At 48.1% G+C, this 21,765-nt stretch overlaps 1 protein-coding gene across 1 annotated transcript in view; it reads left to right on the top strand.

Moving 5' to 3' along the window:
* Positions 1–21,765, top strand: part of CHD6 (chromodomain helicase DNA binding protein 6) — a 209,977-nt gene that overhangs the window by 154,729 nt on the left and 33,483 nt on the right. The window contains exons 18-26 of the mRNA XM_065892557.1: positions 1,013–1,177; positions 2,444–2,623; positions 3,652–3,762; positions 5,395–5,597; positions 6,607–6,806; positions 7,737–7,896; positions 13,216–13,305; positions 15,579–15,682; positions 21,127–21,256. Coding sequence (XP_065748629.1) covers positions 1,013–1,177; positions 2,444–2,623; positions 3,652–3,762; positions 5,395–5,597; positions 6,607–6,806; positions 7,737–7,896; positions 13,216–13,305; positions 15,579–15,682; positions 21,127–21,256 — 1,343 coding nt within the window. The remainder of the gene's footprint in view (positions 1–1,012; positions 1,178–2,443; positions 2,624–3,651; positions 3,763–5,394; positions 5,598–6,606; positions 6,807–7,736; positions 7,897–13,215; positions 13,306–15,578; positions 15,683–21,126; positions 21,257–21,765) is intronic.

The raw sequence follows: 21,765 nt of genomic DNA, 5'->3' as shown, positions 1-21,765 counted from the left end.
GTAACCGCTAATGAAATCATGGCTCTAGGCAATGATCATCAATTCAAAAGAAAGACAACCAGACATCATGTACCTTTTGATGGAAATTTATACACCAACTATGGATTACACTTGCCAAAGGTAAAATCTTAACCTGATCAAGTCTCAAGGTATAACTCCAGTTTAGAGGAAATAAAGGGGACGGAGGAATCCATTCAGTGACACAGCCAAAGTGCAGACGGCAGAATATAGACTGTGAGAAACTGTAGGACAGATACCTGGTCTCTTCAACAAGTAATTGGCATTTGGAAGAAAAGGAGAGATCAAAGGCAGAGATATATCAACCAGTTACAGTGCATGGGCTTTACTGGGATCCTGATCCAAACAATCAAACTTAAAGAAATATTATGAGATGAGCAGGGAAATTGGAGCACTAGATAGTTAGTACTTAGTATTAATTTTTTGAAGCATAGCGATGGTAATACATTTTCCTAGAGTCCTTACGTTTAGAAATACATATTGGAACATGTGAGGATGAATCAGTACGATGCCAAGGGTTTGCTTCATAGTAATCTTGGAGGGTAGAGGCATAGCAGAGATGAAGCAAGAGTTGACCATAAGAGGTCCTTATACTTTTCTCTACTTTCGTCTATGAAAATTTCTGTATTAAAATGAGAAAACTTAAAAAGTGGTGCTGCTTGCTCTGGGTGAGACATTTCCCCAGAGAGCGAGACAGCATCCTGGGAATGAGTGCCTGCACTCAGACCACAGGCTAGGGAGGGTAGGAAGCCAGGTCCTTCTCATCACTTTGTCCCAGCATACAGCAGTCACTCAGTAAATAACGGGCAATGAAATGGGTGCTCTTGAAGGGGTAGCTGGCATTTGGGTGAATTCTATTCCAGAATCAGTCCCATGACTCGTAACTGTGAGAGCCAGCCACTCGCCCCACGTGGAATATAAGCATTTCCCCGTTCCTTGGGCTGCTTCCGTTCTGTCTGGTGACACAATGTGTGTGACCCTCCTTCCTTCCCAGGCTCAGGCCCGATGTCACCGGATAGGCCAGAGTAAAGCCGTGAAGGTGTATCGCCTCATTACACGGAACTCCTACGAGCGGGAAATGTTTGACAAGGCCAGCCTGAAGCTGGGTCTGGACAAAGCTGTCCTTCAGGACATCAACCGAAAGGGCAGCACGAATGGGGTGAGTATGCCGGTACCTGCTTTCGAACCTAGAGAAGAACTTATCATGCGGCCCAGGGCCTCTGAATTCTTCCTTCCTACAGCCGTTTTAAGGTTCCCTTTCACTAAATTGAGCCAGGCCGCACATCTTTAATGGGTAATTCCCTGCAGTAGAGGGTAGTTCAGGTTCAGGTCTCTGCATTTTATAGATGAGTAAAGGAATCCGTAGGAGCAGTTGGGTGGTAGGATTGCCCAACATGCAGTAACATTTCAGTAAATAGAGTTTTACACATTGCCTGTTGGAAATCAGTAGATCTTAACACTTAACTCTAAATTATCACCATGCTTTTTATCTCATGCTACAGACTTCGAGCTCCCTGAAGGTGAGCTATTTTATCTCACCCGGCACCCCTAACAGTACTTGGCACGTTAAAGACATGCAGTGCGTGATGATCAACGAAAAAATGAATGAATGAATGGTCAGCTTGAAATATGGCAGTTAATACAATCTTCTTTTCCCCCTCTAGAGGGGATAAAAATTGCTGCTAAGATTCTTGAATTGTATTAAAGTCTAGGCAAACAAAGCAGAATATCTCCTTAATCTCTGGCCCTTCTGAGTTGTCTTTAGTCCAGATGTTCTACATCCTCTTAGCTATGCGTATGTTGCTGAGTTTAATACTTCAAGTTACCAGTGCTGGGAGTCATGGAATTCCCTCCTGTGATTGATATAAAGAGAACCAGATTCTTAATTAGAACCAGGAAAGGGTGTTTTGAACTCCCATTTCCTGTTTTCAACAAGCAGTTGAGAAGATAACACTTGGCATGGGATCCTTTCTTTAGTTAAGAAATGACATCATTTCCAATACTGTTGTATTTATTTAATAATGAATAACTCATTATTCTTTAGCTCATTTGGTACATCTGGAGGTTTTTAAAGATACAGACTCAAACTGAAACATAAAATAAACATTAAATATATTCTCTTCAGTGGTGCATAGTTTTAATGGTTTGTGACACTTGATAATAACCAGCATCCTGAGGAATGTTAGGGCCACTGGGTCGTGTGCTGGGTTTTATTCCAGAGCTCCCTGGAGGATTGTCTGCCTGCCCTCCCCATCATTCTCTTGAGTGTCTATCTGGGTTTTCATTTTCTAAATCTTGTGTCTTTAGTCTTCTGACATGTGCAGTCAGTGGAGGAACTGGGTACTGAATCATGAAGGTCAGATTTGAGGCTGTTTTTCTCCTGTGCATTTCCCACTTTGTGAGTAGCCTTTGGTGACCTGTCCAGGTACAGCAGCTTTCAAAAATGGAGGTAGAGGACTTGCTCCGGAAAGGTGCTTATGGTGCCTTAATGGATGAGGAAGACGAAGGCTCCAAGTTCTGTGAAGAAGACATAGACCAGATTCTGCAGAGGAGAACCCACACCATCACCATCCAGTCTGAAGGGAAAGGATCCACTTTTGCCAAGGTATAAGGCCCTCTCCGCAGAGTCCACGTGGGGTGGCAGTGGAAAGAAAAGTCTTTATTCTTTGACCCTCATTAGCCCGGCTGCTATTTGTCTAAATGCAAACCGTTGAAATGGTCTCTGGCTACACAGCTGTTCTGTGTGCCACCCTGGAGATGCAGGTTCTTAGAGAGGCTTTGAATAATGGGTCACAAGCTAGAAAAAAAATCACGCTGAATCCTTGGAGCTGATCTTCCGTGGGCAGGATAGACAGTTGGGTTTGCAGTTTGCCGCCTTCACTATTCACGGAGACTGCTCCAAAACCCTCGAATGGTCATCCCGAGTCCCTTGGAGAGCACTTCTTGATCAGGGAGTTGAAATTCCAGTGAACACGTATTTTGTTCATTTCATGAGACAAGAGATTTTATTCAAGATTCCCAGCTTCTAGTCTAGGTGCCTTTTTCCTCTGCCCGTCAGGTCGCTGGATTTAGAATTCAACTAACCAGACCACTTGTTAGATCACTCTCAGGTTCTCTCGCCATAGGTTCTGTGAGCTTCATGACCTGTGTGATCAAATCACCTGTTTGATGGCTTATGGGGGAAGGGCTTTTTCGGGGACATTTTGTGCTTTAGAGGCATAGCTCATCTCTGTACACCTCATATGGCCCAGCCAGGGCCTTTCCCAGAGTGGAAACTTGGGGATTGGTGACCTGAAAGAAAATCTATATCCAGGGAAGTTTTAAGAATCAGCCGTTTCACGGGCAACTGGACATACGTTGCCATCATCTCCCAGGGGTTGTCCTCCTGCTTCCAAGTTTAAGTTATAAAAAATGATCCTGTAGGTTGAAATTGTAATATCCTCACCCCACCTTTAAAATAAAATTTTAAAACAATAGCTTCAAGATTTTCACTTTCATTTTGGCAGCTCTGTTAGGGGTTTTGATTTTGAATGCGGATGGAGAATATTCTTGAGTCTCTGGTGCATTTGAGATCACACAGGTGTTTTACAATTGGTGTTCAAGTATAGTTTATTGGCTCTTTCTTCTTCACAGGCTAGCTTTGTGGCTTCAGGAAACAGAACGGATATTTCCTTAGATGACCCAAACTTTTGGCAGAAATGGGCTAAAATAGCTGAACTGGACACTGAAGCAAAGAGTGAGAAGGTACAGCACTGAGAATATTTTATTTCATTGAACATTTCACTGGTGTCTTATGGGACCGTAAATTCCTACCAGCTCAAATCCTTATTTACTCCTAAGCCTTAGTTCTTAAGTAAGGTGCTGTATGTAACCCACTTAAAACATGCCTGGCACATAGAGCTTGAGAAATGTTATCTTTAAAGTGACCTAATGGGGCATACAGTCTGCTGGGTGTCCAGGAGATTCGATAAAAACAATTAGAACTGGAACTGGCCAGACAGGTCAAGATCAGCCCTCTGACCCAAGCCAAAATCCTATCCTTGGCATGTGACCGTTTTCCTCTATTTCGACACTTCGTATGCAAGGAACTTTACCTCTGACGAACATTAGAGGAAAAAAGCGTGGTGAAGAAAAGTTTGTTGGGTTCACCTCCATTCTTTTCAGTATCTTGAATTTTCCTATTTCTGAACATGAGAAAGAGAATGGCCTTGGAATAAAACCAGAGTTTGGATACTGGCTCTGCCACTGACTAGCTGTATGTCTTTGGGCAAGGGAGCTGACCTCACTGAGAGAGTGAAAAAAGACATGTGAACAAAGGAGGTGGTGACGCCCACTTGGCAGAGTTAGAGATAACATTGTGAAGGTGGCTGCCCAGCCCATGTGAGGCAGCCCATACGTGTTAGTTTCCCCTCCCTCCATCTCTGACCCAGTTACCTTCCTCAGGGATGAGCACACATCACTTTCTGCCTGTCTTCTTGGGTGAGTGTTGAACTCTCATGGACTCACAGACCCAGGAGACTGTCCCTGCTTACATCTAGCTGATTCAGTAACCAGCGTCCAGCCTTAACTATTCTTCCGTAGGATCGCCAGAGGTTGCTTAATCCAACCTCTTTTCTCCTGGTAGGAGGATTCTGCAGTCCCCTTAATAACCTGTTTCTAGTGTTTAACAATGTCACAGTCAGGGAGTTACTCTGTGTGCAGGACAGTGGGCAAGAGGGGGAAGAAAAAGCTCTTGCCCTGAGACAGTAGGCAGGAGCTTAGCTGAGCTTTGGGAAGAGGCATGGGGGGAGGGGCGAGAAGCATAAAGTGATGGAGACCAGAGAAGTGATGGTCTTGGCCAAGGGAGCCGCCAGAATGGGTGAGTTTCCTGAGCTAGAGGTTATCTTTTCCATGAAAGACAAAAGGTTAGTGGCACCAGTGGAAGGCCAAATGAAGTGGCAGTAACTTGTGTTCGTCTTCCAAAAGTTGCTGAGCAGATGGAATTCTCTGACTCCTCCTGTCTCCAGAGCACAGGCGGCCTCCGCATGCCAGGCACAACAGCTGGGGTGCACCACTCCCATCCTTCTTGGCAAGAACAGGAGGCCATTCTGGCGCTGGGGGGACTCGCCTGCCCAGGCCCCTGTTAGACTGCAAAACCAGCAGATGGGGGCGGCCGGCACTGGGGGCGGAGGGACACACCAACTTCATCAAGTCCCAGAGTGTCCCCTCTGCTTGTCGTGGACACGGCAGGTGTGCTGGGAAGAGGCTTTCCTGCTGGAGGACGAGATGGGGCTGGTTCTTTTCCAAATGTGTCCTGAGGAACAGCAGCAGGATCTGCATTGTGATGCAGGGAGAGTGAAGGGGACTTTCTCCCCAGCAGTCCTCTCTTGTTTCCAGGAAAGCTTAGTGATTGACCGCCCACGCGTGAGGAAGCAGACCAAACACTACAACTCTTTTGAGGAGGATGAGCTCATGGAGTTTTCAGAGTTGGACAGTGACTCTGATGAGAGGCCCACGAGGTCCAGGCGCCTCAATGACAAAACCAGACGCTACCTCCGAGCCGAGTGCTTCCGGGTGGAGAAGAACCTGCTCATCTTTGGGTGGGTATTGGCTTCACCTGTTTGTTCTTGTTGTTGTTTTCCCCTCTTTGGTTCAGTCCCTGAGATTTGTCCAGTGTGTCTCTCCACTCACCTCTGGGGTCTGGGCTGATGGAGGGTCTGTTGGCAGAAGAGGGAGCTGTGCCTTCTGCCCGCAGCCCCCTCAGTCACTGCACTCTGCTGCCATGTTGTGGGCGGGCCGTGATTTTCTCATATGCTTGTCGCGGCAGATCTCTGCCTGGTACTGATTTCCTGCCTCTTTCCCCCAAGGACATATAAGGAATCAGTGTAGCAGATGTTAGAGTTAAGGCATGATTCATGCAGGGCTCTGGCTCTGGTAGAAGTAGAGGGTTTAGCTTCTGGGAGCTCACCATTGCTTTCAAATACTGCAGCTGGAGTCAGTTGGGTTTTTTAATAATTCTTTTTATAGATTTATTTATTTTTATTTGTTTTTGGCTGCATTGGGTCTTCCTTGCCGTGCGCGGGCTTCTCATTGCGGTGGCTTCTCTTGTTGTGGAGCGCGGGCTGTAGGCGCACGGACTTCAGTAGTGTGGCACGTGGGCTCAGTAGTTGTGGCTTGCGGGCTCTAGAGCGCAGGCTCTGTAGTTGTGGCGCACGCGTTTAGTTGCTCCGCAGCATGTGGGATCTTCCGGGACCGGGGATTGAACCCATGTCCCCTGCATTGGCAGGTGGATTCTTAACCACTGTGCCACCAGGGAAGTCCTGGACTCTTTTAATTCCAGACTTACTCCTCGCTCCAGATATTTTCATCCCTCCCTTCTTAACATTCTAGTGGCCGTATGAAGCTCTCTGTGTCCAGTGTCCAGGTCACCTCAGTGACATTTGGTGTGCTACAGTATGCGATCCTCGAAGGTCTTTCAGGACAAAGCCCTCAGGGTGATCAGTAAGCCCAGCAGGGGCCGAGAAGCACTTGGCTTCTGTTTGTCCTGCAGTGTTGAAGGCGTGCGTGGCCCTTCTGCCCTCTAACACCATTCTGTATTTCCACTCTCAGCTGGGGCCGGTGGAAGGACATTCTGACCCATGGACGATTCAAGTGGCATCTGAACGAGAAGGACATGGAGATGATTTGCCGGGCCCTGCTGGTGTACTGTGTCAAGCACTACAAGGGGGACGAGAAGATCAAGAGTTTCATTTGGGAACTGATCACGCCTACCAAAGATGGGCAGGCCCAGACCCTCCAGAACCACTCAGGTGAGGGGTGGCACGGGCCGTAGCCGAGAAGCGCAAACCCCTGTGGTTCCCTCTCTCCTCCCATGTGGGCCCATGTTGCCGTGCTTTGGGCACATCGCTTCCTCAGGTGTATTTCCAGAAGGCTCCCTGTGGGAAAGGATGCTGGTGTTTTCCATGTGCATTCTCCCTCAGAATCATCCCGTGTTAGCTGTGATGTTTCGTTTAAGTGCAGGTCTGCCCTCTTGAAGTTCCCCACGTGCCGGCCCTGCCCACTAACCTGGGTGTCACAGGGGTTCCTTCTCTGATATGGGGACTCGCACAGCGTGCCCTGCCTCAGTTCCACCTCTGTCTGTGCGTTTCGTTGTGCTGCTCCTTCCCTGTGCTGAGACACAGCTCACCTTCACGTCTCAGACCGAGCATTCCTTTTCCCCGGCTAGCCTGTGAGGTCCCCACGGGCACAGGTTCTGCTACACCTTTCTTTTTTTGTTTTTTTTTTTTTGTTTGTTTTTTTGCGGTACGCGGGCCTGTCACTGTTGTGGCCTCTCCCGCTGCGGAGCACAGGCTCCAGACGCTCAGGCTCAGCGGCCATGGCTCACGGGCCCAGCCTCTCCGCAGCATGTGGGATCTTCCCAGACCGGGGCACGAACCCGCGTCCCCTGCATCAGCAGGCGGACTCTCAACCACTGCGCCACCAGGGAAGCCCTGCTACACCTTTCTTGATCCTGCAGGACACTCGGTAGATTCTTGCTGCCCGACTGAATGGTCCTGGGGGTTACTAAGTAGGGGACCGGCTGTCTCCTCGCCATCCCTGCCTGGGGGACAGAGGAGTGGGGCCTGTCGTCCAGGGCCACCGTGCGTAGCCCGGCTGCCTCTTTGCCACCCTAGCCCAGCTCTGTTCCGACAGCTGTGTTTAAGCCGTCTCGGCTCATGTTCCGTACCTTTCTGTCTCAGGGTTGTCCGCTCCAGTCCCCAGAGGGAGGAAGGGGAAGAAAACGAAGAACCAGCTGCTGCTCCCAGAGTTAAAGAACGCAGACTGGCTGGCCACCTGCAACCCCGAGGTGGTCTTGCACGATGATGGCTACAAGAAGCACCTCAAACAGCACTGCAACAAGTGAGTGTGCCCCCCTCACCCCTGGTGGCAGCTCCGCTCTGACAGCGCGGCTTCCTGGGACCCCCCACGGGGCTGTAGGAGGCCACTTGATGCCCCTGTACCACCGTGCAAGGTCTGGAAAGGCGGATAGGCTGTGTGCTCGAAACTGGGTCAGGGTTCAGTCGCATTGAAGCCTCTCTACCTCCTTTAATCATCCCTCTTCTCCCCCGCAACCCGGCCTCTCTTACCAGAGCAGTTCGTACAGGATCTTCTGACCTGACTCTCAAAATCCACGGAGGACGCTGGTGATTTCACTGCTCACTCTCCTTTTCCTTTCCCTCCCTCCACCCCTGAGGGCACATCAGGGAGAGCAGAAGACTGGCCTTGGTGGCCACTGCTCTCAGCCATACCCGATTGCCAGGTTGCTTCCTCTTCAGATTTGCTTTGACATTCATGGCCTCCCGGTGTTTGGTGGACATTCATTTGAGATAGTATTCTTTATATCCCGAGGCTAAGAGCTGGGGTGGGGCAGGGGGAAATAAAGGAAAAAGTGAGAAAATGAAACTGTTCTTGTGAAGTTTAGTTTGGGGGAGTTAGGGCACCCAGCCACGAAACAATGACAGGTTTGCATGTGGGTACTTGCATCGCTGTACAGTGTATCTGTTAGAAGTAAAAGGACCCTTGGCAACCATCTAGCCCAGCAGCCCAGCTTCCTAGGCCAGGCAAGACTTACCTCCTCAGCATTCCTGGTAGGCAGTGAGAAGGCCTCAGCTTGCATACCTCTGGTTATAAAGAGTTTATTATCCTGTAAATCAAGATGTTTTGCCAGGTCTTTTCTTCCTCCCTGTAGCATCAACCTAATGGTTCTGTAGTTGTTGGGTTGTGGTTATTTTTCCTTTACTGCTGAAGTCTAACCCTGTCCTTTGATCCCTCCAAATATTTGAAGGTAGGTCTCATGCCCAATACTGTAATAAAAACTACCGCACACAAAGGTACAAGCTCTCTGGGGCAGTAGATCTCAAGCCAAGACTTAAAGGGCACTCGCTGTTGATAGCAGAGCCTGGCTGGGGCACGACCCGACGGCATGTTCACTGACTGGATCAGAGTCACTGTGAGGGAGCAGAAAGGAAGCTGGCAGGGACAAGGGCTCCTTGATGGGAGACCTGGTATGGCAGGCTCACCGAGGAGTCTGTTTTAAGTACTAAGCAACCATATTTCTTGAACAAGTGAGACATGATAAAGAGTGATACTGGGGGAGAAAAATTAATCCAGTAACAACTTGCAAGATGGAGTAGGTGTTTACCAGGAGCTGAATGGCCAACTAGGAGAGTTCTGTCATAATACTAAGTATTGATCGTGATGACCTAGATTAGGGTGCTGACTGTAGAATTGGGGAGAAAGGGTCAAATACGAGAGCTGTGGCTAAAGAAGAATCCATCGTGTGTGACGAGGAATACAGAAAGCAGGTAAGTTTGTGGCCGTTAGCCTCATAGGCTGGAGAATGGCGGTGCTTGCAGCCATGACAGAATCAGAATCGTTATATTCAGTAAACGTTGAAGAGCAGCATGAAGGACTCAGGTTTTGCCTCATTAAGTCATAGCAGCAACATTTGGCTCTCCCGTCCCCAGCTGGAGAGATTAACATAGAACTTCGCTTGACACCCGCACAGATGATCACAGATGTTGAGCCGAACTAATTGTGACCTTTGAGGAATTCCTTAACATTTCTAACCACCAGCCCCAAGATCTTTCCTGAGTGCGGGCCTTACCCCGAGAATCAAAGAATAATGCAGTAAAGCACTTCTCTGGGTTTGAAGAAGCTGACTGCTGTTTATTCATCTGAATCTGATGGAGAGTATTGTCCTCTTTAGTTCTGGCTCAGCGACCAAGAGATTCAGAGCCGGCAGGGGCCTTGCAGCTCCTCCCACGCAGCGTGGGAATGCTGTGGGCAGTGTCCCAACAGGGACTCCTCCAGCCTCTGCTCGAGCCTTCCTAGTGATGGGAGTTTACCACTTCTCAGCAATACTCATTTAATTACCAGATGATTCTAACTAATTGTCCTTCTGTATATTGAATCTAAAATCCGCTTCCTTGAATCTTCCACCCTTTGATCTTGGGTCCTGGTTCTGTCCTGAGGTGCACCAGAGAACAGGCAGAGTTTCTTTAGCATAACTGGACTGTGAGCTTCTAGAATTGTGGGCTCTGTTAATTAGCAAATCTACTGCCACCCCAATATCAGATGTGGGTCAGGAAAGGCTCTGGGGTCAGGACTGCCTGGATTTGAATCCTGGCCCCATTACTTACCTGCAGGTGAATTATTTTTAAAATGAGGATAATAGTTCCTACCTCAGCATCGTTATGAAGATTAAGTGAGCTAATACATGCTGTCAGATAGTGAGTACACAAAGCATTTGCGTAATTAGTAATCCATGTAGTACTTAGGGGCGTGAAGTTGTTATCAAAAGAACTTCAAAAGGTTAAAAAGCAGCTGCTTCGAATCTAAGCTCTAAGAAGTCAGGACAGTGACTGTGTGTTCAGAGTGGGTATAGTGACCAGAAGGGACGACCAGGGGGGCCTTCCGGGGAAATGTTCTGCTTCCTGATCTGGATATTGGATACACATGTGCGTTTGGTATGTGGAAATTCATCGAGCTGTACATTTATGCAAAATGCACTTTCTGGAAGTATATTTCATACCAAGAGAATAGTTTTCTAGAAGAAGAAAGAAATGAAAGAAAAGGGAATACCGCCAGCCAAAAGTTTTAATAGGTTTTGTTTGGCTGAAGTGAAGGGTGTCACAGACCAGCTCCAGCTCTCCTTCCGTGTGAGGTCAGATGCCACCTGGGGTTATCATCTCAGCCCGCGAGGAAGTGGCTGTCTAAGAGGAGTTGTCTGTCTGTCCTCTGAGTTGATTTACTTCTCATTTGCAGTATAGGTGAATACTGCTGGCTTTCAGTTCTGTTCTCCTGTGCTGCAGATACTGCCCGATGGTAGCACCTTTGCCTCTTTTTGGCGATATAGAAACAGCTGTATCTTACATCTTCTGGAAGCCTTCCTCTGATTGAGGTAGATCCAAGCAGGCAGGAATCCTATACCTAAGACAGCCTCTTTCCAGTTCTTGCTAAGGAGGCCGTCAGCTGCTGCCAGCTAGGCAGAAGGATCAGGGACAATTGCCAGTTCTTAGAGTTCTCATTCTCTGAGCTTTGAAAAAACATCTCAAAATTGAGTTGATTGACAGCTGAGGTAAGGAATGGTATGGCAGAAAAGTAAGGGTTCTTTCCCATCTAAAAGTTTGAGCTTTTATGTTTCCACCTACAACTTAAGCCCACAGTGGCACTTTCAACCCAGATCTAAGAAACTATGTTTTTTTAGAGGCCTCAACCCCTCGTTATTTAAACACCTTTTGAATAGGTAATACATACACGTGTTAACCAATATTTTTTGTCAAAAGTAAGTTTTCCTCCCACTCCAGCGCCCCTGTTTCCCTCTCCAGAGGCGACCACTGTTAACTGGGTTCTTCCAGAGATGCTCTGTGCAGGGCCCAGCAGTGGGAACGCACAGCCTCCTCTTACCTTCTCTAAAGTAGTATTTACTTTACATGCTGTTTGTGTTCTCCTCGCTCTTTTTTTTTTTTTTTTTTTTGGCGGCACACAGGCCTCTCACTGCTGTGGCCTCTCCCGTTGCGGAGCGCAGGCTCAGCGGCCATGGCTCACGGGCCCAGCCGCTCCGCGGCATGTGGGATCCTCCTGGACCGGGGCACGAACCCATGTCCCCTGCATCGGCAGGCAGACTCTCAACCACTGCGCCACCAGGGAAGCCCTCGTTGATCTTTTTAAACAACTTACATGGAGATCAGTTCCACAGAAGTACGTGTAAACGGGCTTCTGATTTAGTAGCTCGCCTTCGCTCTTGCCTGGTGTCGACACAGCGGCACGTACTCTTGTAACCCTCACTGCAGCATCTCCTCAGATGTGGTGGGCTTCTCTGTGCCTGTCCTTGGCTTTCACTCTGTGTTTTGCATACCTTCAGCTGCCCGCCCCTAACCCCCACGGCCGTCTGCTGTGCTCTGATTCTCTTGTGGCTGGCCTTATTTCACAACTGGACTGTTGTAGGCTCCTCAAGAACAAGGTTAAACTAACGTTTACTTGTGTTACGTACTCACGGTACCAGCACGGTGCAGGACACACCAGTTGCCCAACAAATACTTAATTGCCTCATCTCAAACATGCTGGGGCAGTTGCATGAAGCCTGAGTGTGGTCCATGCCGAATCACAGGAGAGAAGACGGGATTGCTTTCTGGCAGTATCGCCATGAAAAAGACTTTAAAATATTCATGTAACGTGTAACTATGTGCAAGTGAAACTATTTGAGAACAGCACCATTCGACGTAACCTCACCCGTCACTAAACTAGGAAACTAATAACGAGCCTCTTGGAAGGCAGCTTTGCCTGAGAGATCATTGTGGCCGTGGACAGGGTGAGACCTCTTAAGCAGGGGTCCCCAACGCCCAGGCCATGGACTGGTAGTGGTCCAGGCCGCACAGCAGGAGGTGAGCGGCGGGCGAGCGAGCAAGGGAAGCTTCATCTGCTACTCCCCATCGCTCGCATTACCGCCTGAACCATCCCACCCCCCAGCCCCCGGGTCCATGGAAAAATTGTCTTCCACGAAACCGGTCCCGGTGCCAGGGATCGGTTGGGGACTGGGCTTCCCTGGTGGTGCAGTGGTTAAAAATCTGCCTGCCAATGCAGGGGACGCGGGTTCGATCCCTGGTCCAGGAAGATCCCACATGCCGCAGAGCAACTAAGCCTGTGAGCCACAACTACTGAGCCCGTGTGCCATAACTGCTGAAGCCCACCCGCCTAGAGCCCGTGCTCCGCTACAAGAGAAGCCACCGCAATGAGAAGCCCGCACACCACAATGAAGAGTAGCCCCTGCTCGCCACAACTAGAGAAAGCCCGCGCGCAGCAATGAGGACCCAACACAGCCAAAAAATAAATAAATTTATTGTTTTTTTTTTTAAAAAAGTTGGGGACCGCTGCTGTTAAGGACCAGGTGGGATGCTGTTTCTGCTGCCCTCACCTCCCCTCCCTCACCTCCCACGCCCACAGGATGACCTTAACAGATGACTGATGAGATACGTTTTCTTGAGTGAAATGGAGATATCACCATAATTTCTGCCATTGATACCTAGTGTTTTCTTTTTCTAGTCCTTTCTCATATATAACTTCATAGCCCTAACAACCTGGGAGCGCCTGGAATTCCCCCAGGTCAGCTTGGGGATGGCAGTTCACAGGCAGCTTATGGGTTCTAATGTGTTTCATTACTGTGTTCACGTATCATAGGGTACTATTGCGAGTCCGGATGCTGTACTACCTAAAAGCTGAAATACTGGGAGAAGCAGCGGATAAAGCATTTGAAGGAACTCCGGCCAGGTAAAACAGGTCAACCTTAGCTCCCAGTATTAAAGAATTGCCATAAAGTGCCTGTTGATGGAAATGGACAAACCTGCCTGTGTTTCAAGAGGCCCGTGTTCCCTCCCACCCAGGACCAGTTCTGGTAGAGCAGGCAGGCAGAATGAGGATGATTCAGCCAGGTCATCCACGAGTGAAATAAAGGAGAAAACAGCTGCTTAAAAACACAGCTCTTGGTGAGGTTCTTAGTTGGGTTTTTTTTCTCCCAGTAGTGTTGTAAAATTGCTTTTAAAGCAGTCATTTCTCTACCTTAACTAATCATTGTTCGATAGATATTAGTGACTTTGATATTTGATCCAACAGGTGTAGACTAAAAGCTCTACTTGGAATCCCACTCTTGGCCTTAGTCCTCTTCTGCCTTTGAGTGGTTCTCCTTTATTTGCTAGTCGTATTACTAATACTTTGTCACCATTTGATGTGTTGTGCCTTAGTTTTGTAAGCTAGTGTTTCCAAAGCCGTAGAATCCTGTGGGAATATCCCAGGATTTGGGGGAATGAGGCTGCTGAGCCCCCAGCTACTACTTGATTGGACTGTCAGAAGTCACAGTGTATAAGTGGGATCCCCAGACGGCCTCCTTCACCTTCCCCAGATTGGCAGTTTGCCCTGGCCCCCACAACGCTGCTTGTTCCCAGGGGACATAGCAAGTGTTGGTATTTGAACTGTGCTTTGAGATTCCCTGGGGCCCTGGTTTCTTCTACTTTCCACTGGGCAGTGCTAATGACTTCAGTGGTCACAGGAGCACTAAAGAAGGAGAGAGGTGAAAGGCAATGACAGTCCTACCCCTGAGGCATTTTATAATCAGGACCAGTCATCTCATTGACTGTTACTACTTGGTAGTTACTATGGGCATTTCTAGTAAGGATAGGGAGGTTGGGTGTGTTGCTAAAAAGTTCAATTTGTCAGTCATGTATATGCCGCAGAATTCAACTTGCTTATTTATATCCAGTGTTAACCGGGCAGAAGTAATGTATCTGACTTTACTCCTCCCCGTCATGTGCTTTCTTAGATGCGTAGATGGAGGGAAGTTAGTAGAACGTGAAACGAGTAGGTCCATTGCCCCCCCCCCTCCCCCGCCCCCCTTCCCTCCTTCCCTCTGCTTTCCTCAGTCTTAGCTCTCACTGGTCCGGTGCAGGTTAAATGCCTTATTGTGCAGAAAGGGCCATGAGGAATGAATCACAGCTCATCCCCCAAAATTTGTTCAGCCCATGGCACCACGCAGGCAGAGCAGTGGACCCTGAAGTGGAGCCAGCTAGGGAGCACTGCCTGGAGAGGTGGGGGCCAGGGAGCCCCGTCCCCACACGGAGAGCTGGGCCTGGCAAGGGGCAGGCAGCCCTGTGTCACAGCAAGAAGAACCTGATGGAAGAAGAAGCTTCAGCATTGCAGAGGCACCATCCCAGGCAGCTGGGAGGTGGGAGGGAAGAGCCATCCAGATGGATGTTCTCCCGAAAACCCCAGAGCCTTCAAAAGAGTAAGGACGGTGCTCAGACAAATAAAGCCAATCAGCTAAGGGTCCGTGTGGGCTCTCAGAACATGGACAGAAACTCAGAGAGGGGCTGATCGCTCCATGTCAGCTCCCTGGGGTGAGCTGTGTTCATCCCTTTGGCCAGAAGTTTTACCCAGCAGACCGTTAGCAGACCCTTACCAGGAAGTGCCTCCTACTGTGGCTGCTAGCCTCTGAAAGGCTCTCTTCATACCCCGCGTGTAGCAGTGCAGACTAGCTTGTTCTCGAATGGTGCTTGGGGTCTCCAAAGGTTGAATCCAGATGATTTGGGCACTTTGCAGCATTTGATCCTGTATGAATTCAGACACCTGAATGCATGTATCATGTATGAAGTCAGAAGGGGTATTCTGCCTTGACATAACCAACGTATTGCTGGCTTCTGCCGTGGCTGTCAGCCGAAGAGGCACATTAGAGCCACCTGACACGGGTAGAGCCCTCAGGCTGGCTGACTGTGCGTTCTCCACGAGGTGCTTTCAGATTCTGCGTCATTCAGTCTGAGTGGAGCCTGAACACCAAGGACATCTGCTGATGTAGCTCCCTCTGTAAACCAGGGGCAGAGCCCTGGTTAAGATGTCTTGGCCCCCAGCTATCTGAATCCTCTCATTTGTTGTTACTTCAACTTCTAAGCATGCAGCCCGGGATGTGGCTTACTATGAGGGTTCAGGCCGGGAGCTCTTGTGTTGTTTTCTGTCTGTGTTGACGGCACTCTGAGTCCACGCCCTTCCTTCCACAGGGAGCTGGACGTGCCTCTGCCCGACATCGACTGCGTGGAGATCCCAGTGGATTGGTGGGATGCCGAGGCCGACAAGTCACTTCTGATTGGCGTGTTCAAACATGGTGAATATTTCAGTGAATGTTTTCTCTTTCCTGAAAAATTCCATAGGCCTATTGCATGTCTCTCTTAGAAAGTAGAGCCTCACCTCTGTCCTCTCAGAAATTTGGCCAGATGAATGTGTGAGTCATGAAAATATAGCAAATACAAGTATCAGTGAGGCACTTTGAAAGGGTGGCCACAAGGGCTTTGTTCAGTGTGTATCTTCCTCACCAGCCTCACCGCACCATTGTACGTGGGATTGTTCACTCTTACAGTCCCAGCCTCCGGCCTAGTGCCTGTCACGTGGTAGGCCCCAGGGTTTCTTGAGTAAAGCAGTAAATAAATGGGGGAAATGTTAGGTTTTAGCATGTCACATGTATGCAGAATTCTAAGGTCGCTCTAGCTAATCTACATATTCCTAGTATGTATTTTTTGCCCTATTGGTATAAAAATTCAAGAATAGTAGATGGCATAGACATCTTTCCTTTTTTAATGTGGTAACCTAGAGACTAAAGGGGACTGAGATAGGTTTTTGAATAGCTTGGAAAAACAAATAAATGTCCTGTTTCTTCATTTCTGGCCTTGTTCTAACTACCTGCCCTTGCTTTCAGCCAACTGTTAAAATGAATAATGAAAGTCCACTGTAGTGTGCCTAATACACACCTTCCCTGCCAGGTGAATTAGCCAAAATTTTGAACTGGAGAGCAGGGGTTAAAGTGGGAAGAGTTAGGTGTACTTGGCTTTCACTGCCAGCTCTGCCAGTGACTAAATGTGTGACCTTGGGCAAGTCATAAACTTCTCTGACCTAGTTCCTCACCTGTACACTGGGGAGAGTATCAAGACAACCTACCTGGAGAGCTGTTTGAAGATTAAATGAGACAGTATATGTGGGCGGCCTAGAACAGTGCTTAGTGCATAACCGGTGCTTGGTGCTATCCACTGTCATGTATTCCTCTGCCTTTGGAAGGTTAACTCTCTTTCCAACACATGCCCTGTGAGTAGAATTCTTCAACATTTGCAGGCCAACCTGCAATATTTACAGGTAACAACCACGCGTGTACCTATTTTAATGAAGAATCCCTTCAAAACGTAGATTCTGGTGTTACAAATGCAGGCTTTGGGAGGGTCTGGTGCTGTTGAGAGCCCTTTATCAAACCACTGGGGTAAGGGAGTCAGAATCAAGATGGCAGAGTAGGAACGTCCTGAGCTCACGTCCTCCCACGGGCACGTGGAAATTACACCTGCTCACAGAGTAGCTGTCTCTGAGAATGACCTGAGGACTAGCAGGAAAGACGTTCCCCAAATGGAGACGTAAAGAAGGAGCCACAGCAAGACTCGTAGGAGAGGCGGAGGTGCAGTCTAGCCTGGGACCCACAGCCCCGGGTTGGTGACCCACAAGCATCAGAGGACAACAAAGAACGGGTGTGGACGGGGATGTGGAGAAAAGGAACCTTTGAGTACTTTTGACAGGATTGTAAATTTGTGCAGCCACTATGGAAAACAGTATGGAGGTTCCTCAAAAAATTAAAAATGGAATTACCATCCGGTCCAGCAACTCCACTTCTGTATACTTACCCAAAGAAAACAAATACACTAATCCAAAAAGATATGTTCATTGCATCATTATTTACAGTAGGCAAGATATGGAAGCAGCCTAAGTGTCCATCAATGGATGAATGGATAAAGAAGATGTGGTGTATATATACAATGAAATATTATTTGAGCATAAAAAAGAATGAAATCTCACCATATGCAACAACACGGATGGACCTAGAGAGTAATATGCCAAGTAAAATAAGTCAGGCAGAGAAAGCCAAATGCTACATGACCTCACTTTATATGTGGAAACTAAAAATCAAAACAAATGAACAAACAAAACAGGTGCTTACAGGTACGGAGAGCAACATGGTGGTTGCCAGAAGGGAGGGAAGTGGGTTGGTGGGCAAAATAGGTAAAGGGGATTAAGAGATACAAACTTCTATTTATAAAATAAGTCACAAAGAATATGGTCAGTAATCCTGTATTAGCTTTGTGTGTGGGGACAGATAGTTACTAGACTTAGTGATGATCATTTCATAATGTATTTAAATGTCCAGTTATTCTGTTGTACACCTGAAACTAACATAATATTGTACATCAGCTATAATTCAATGAAAACTCTTCAAATCACTGAGGTTAGGCTAAAGCAGTGCTATCCACTAGAACTACTACTGGTGACGGAAGTGTCCCGTCTCTGCGCCGTCCTCTACGGATGCCGCTCGCCGCGTGTGGCTGCTGAGCACTTGAAACGTCACTAATGCAACTGAGCAGCTGTATTTTTAATTTTATGTAATTTTAATTAGTTCACATTTAATTAGCCATGTGTGGCTCCTCTGCTGGACAGTGCAGGGCTAGAACTCAGCTCTGAAATGAGAAGAGGAACCATGTGACCTCTCCATGAAGCACAACGAACCAGTCTCTTATCAGAAATGGTAGAGTCAATCTGACGATATCTAAGGTTACTTCCACATCTAAAATTCTTCTGCTCAGTGAAGCAGCTCGCAGGGTTGCAAGTTAATAATCCCTAAGTGTTTCCCGAGCACGCCTGTGAGACTTGAAGATGGTGCATCAGCCACTCCGTTCAGGTTCTCGCAGTTGAGTGAGCTCTGATATTCAGGGTCAGAGCTTGGGGGCAGGTGCCGGGGAGGTGATGCATGCAGTGCCTGAAGTACCTGGTGTAATGTGATGAGCTTAGCAGACACGCTGTAAACATGGGGAAGACTTAGCCTCTGTACCCAGTGCTGGGGGACCGGTGTTTAAGCCACACATGCAGACTGGCTCACTCTTGGATGGGACCAGACCCGTGTAGTTGGACAGCGACACTGGAGTCAAACCTAGGCTGGGTTGGACCAATGCCGATGCTTGGCTCCGTGGGCCCATCCTCCTTGGTGTCTTGCGTAGTCCAGATCAGATCCTGCTCCTGGCGGGGGGCTGCTCAGCACCCAGCAGACATTCTGTGCGCCTAGGCTTAGACCTGTCCTCACCTGGGTAACACACCTCATCACCCCACGAAACAGCCCTCTCCACAGGATAACCAAACCCACACAGCGTGTCTTACCAGGTGACAAACTCCCAGATACCCAGCAGCCGATGGAGATGTGATATTTTCAGAGAGCCAAGCTGTCTGGCGTTTACTTTTCAGGGTTCTATCAGGAGCTCTCTCTGCCTTGCCTCCATGCCCTGGAGACATAGTATGAGCTGTAGAGCTGCAGCCATTTTCTTTGTTAAGAAATACACAGCTGTTCATCGTCCAAGGTTTTGTGGATCTTCTACTCCATCCCAGACATAGCCTGCTACGACCCTGCTTAGATCGGAAGACCAAAGCCCCGGTTCCACCTCCGAGCTGACCACCGTGGAAGAACTGGCTGGAGCTTCCACTTACAGCAAGAAGGACCCTGCAGCAAATCTGTGCTGAATGATGCTGTTGACCGCTCTTGATCGCGTTAAGAAATGGCGGCCGCCCCTCTCGGGCAGCCTGGATTTATGACATACTCGCCAAGCTATGGATTTCAGTGTTTCTGTTCATATTCTTATAGAGGAACTTCTAGACTAAGTGGAGAGAGGCAAGCAGCCTACGCCACCTGTTGCTCTATTTATGTCTTTATGTTGCTATTACAGCTCCTACTACTGTCTGTTCAGGACAGTTGTTAGGGTTTTCTAGGGAACTGGGTCAATCACTCTTCCTCGCCTCCAGCTTCATAGCTGGTTGAGAAATAGAAATGCCGAATTTGTCTAGACTTCAGGCCTGCACATGACAAGAAGTCTGCAGAGCAGAGGCTCACCCAGGTAGTAGGCACCTGGAGGGACCGGCCTGCTTCAGGCCCTGTCCAGCACAGCATGCGTGCGGGCAGGACCCTCATGGACAGTTAACCTCCCTCCATGATAAAGGGTCAGAGGAGGAAGGTTTCACCATCTCAGCCATGAGATAAAGCATCCCTCTTTTCCTGGGGAGGGGGCAGGTAGAGACGATGGCAGGCACGTCCTCAAGACAGCAGGAGCATGGTGGGCATTTCTGTTGTGATGTGAGCTGAGGCAGACCATGGGGAGAGGGTGAGAATGGTTCTTCCTACAGTGATTATTGGAAGAGAGTCTGGGCCAAACTGACACATCCAGTCAGCGGTTTGTTGAGTGTATACAGTGCCAGGCCCTGTGCTGGGTACTGAATGTATAATGATGAGTAAAAACAGATACAGATTCTGTTGCTGGGGAGCCCGCAGTCTCGTGAGAGAGGCTGACAGTAATCAAACAATTGCCCTAAGGAATAAGTGAATAAAGAAGAACACAAGGCACCAGTTTCTCCTGCCATATGCCTCGTGCAGGCAGCACCTGTCATGGAGATGGCAGAAATGTCACTTTGAATTAAAAGATAAAGCACCTGCAGCTCCTCAGATAAAAAGTACCAGGTGCTGCCTACACATGAGGGCTAGAATAGCATCAACAGTGATACCAGAACAAAAACCAATATAGAAGGGAAATACCCAACAGAGTAAAATCAAGTCTGTTACTAGCAGCCGAGCCGGTACTCATTTTAGGTACAGCACCTTACATCACCTGTGATGGGGTCTCTCTGTACCTACTACAGAGTTAGAAATTGACTTAGTTAGGGGCAACATGGAAAGGGTTTTGATGATCATGAAGGAGTTTTCCCCCAAAATAGTTCAATATGACAATAGCTGTGACCAAATATTCCTGTCTCATTATAGGATTACATTAGATTCAATAAAATAACAAATTGTCGTGCATGGCATCATCAAATTAAAAGGGATATATTTTCATCATTTTGCCTTCTGTCTGAGGTCTCTGTTCTGGATCAGAAATCCTCCATCTGTTTTTGACTCTGGGGATATGGTGAGAGGCAGTTCCAAAGCCCTGGCCAGTAGATTAGGATTTCATACTGAGTTCGTGAATATAGAGGGAACGGGTCTGTTTTAATCCAATCGACAATCACAGTAGTCCTCTTTATATTTCATCCTTTGCATCCATTACTTTGCTCAGCTTCCCTTTCTAACACATGGGACAAAATTGGACCATAAGAAAACTAGGCCTGTTCATGAGATGACAAGATAATAGGGTGTCCAGAGTTGGGGGGTTGGTGAGGGGAAGACATTGCAAAACCAGCTTGCCTGATTCCCTTGCTGTTCCAAAAGATGCAAACAAGTGGGAATTGTATCTGTATCTTGTGTGTCTTCATGGGCACAGAATATTTACATCAGCTTTCATTTTGGGGCAAGCACTACTTCCTCAAAGGTGTCCACTTTAGCGCAAGGATCTTCCCCTGACAGGAAATCTTACAGGATCCGGTCATTTTTAAATCAGTATTTTTTTGGTTTGTTTTATTTAATAAGGGAAACAAAATGACTGTCTAGGGCGCAAGGCAGATCTTGTGAGTTCTGACATGACCTCCTTGTTCCTCATTACCCCCGATCAGGTTACGAGAGGTACAATGCCATGAGAGCAGACCCAGCACTTTGCTTCCTGGAGAAGGTTGGGATGCCAGACGAGAAGTCCCTTTCTGCAGAGCAGGGTGTTACAGATGGAACCTCAGACATTCCCGAAAGGTGAGACGCTTCATGGGCCAACCACAGTGTGACTTGTCGCGCCACGAATCTCTGACCGCATACATCCAGCACTCTATAATAGTCTCTTCTTCACGGTCTGACATCTCCCTTAAACCTGAACTGCCTTCCAGGATTGCTGCTTTGGTTACATCCTACGATGCCTCAGGCTTTTCCCTTGAATCCCAAACACTTTGAACCAAATACCAGTTCCTGTCCTTCCTGAGTTCCCCAAGCTGCCCACCATCCTGCCTACTCCTTAATCAGGCTCGTCTGGTCAGAGGATTCTCAAGGAAGAATTCAGACCCCTCATAACTTCTCATACTTGGCAGAAAGAAGCGGTACAGCAAGTTCAGGCTTCCTGACCTTGAAGTGCCTCAGATGAAATTCCAGTGTTATTTAAAGATTTCATGGTCCATGAGTAAGGTGGACTTAGGAGCCACTGCTTGATGGCCATGGCATTCAGGTCTTGTCACTGGGTTGTGCGCAAAAAAGTATGGAAGCATCCCCTT

This window comes from Phocoena phocoena, chromosome 15 (genome assembly GCF_963924675.1).
Source record: "Phocoena phocoena chromosome 15, mPhoPho1.1, whole genome shotgun sequence".
In the NCBI taxonomy this organism is placed as follows: domain Eukaryota; kingdom Metazoa; phylum Chordata; class Mammalia; order Artiodactyla; family Phocoenidae; genus Phocoena; species Phocoena phocoena.
This window is presented reverse-complemented; position numbering and strand designations above follow the sequence as displayed.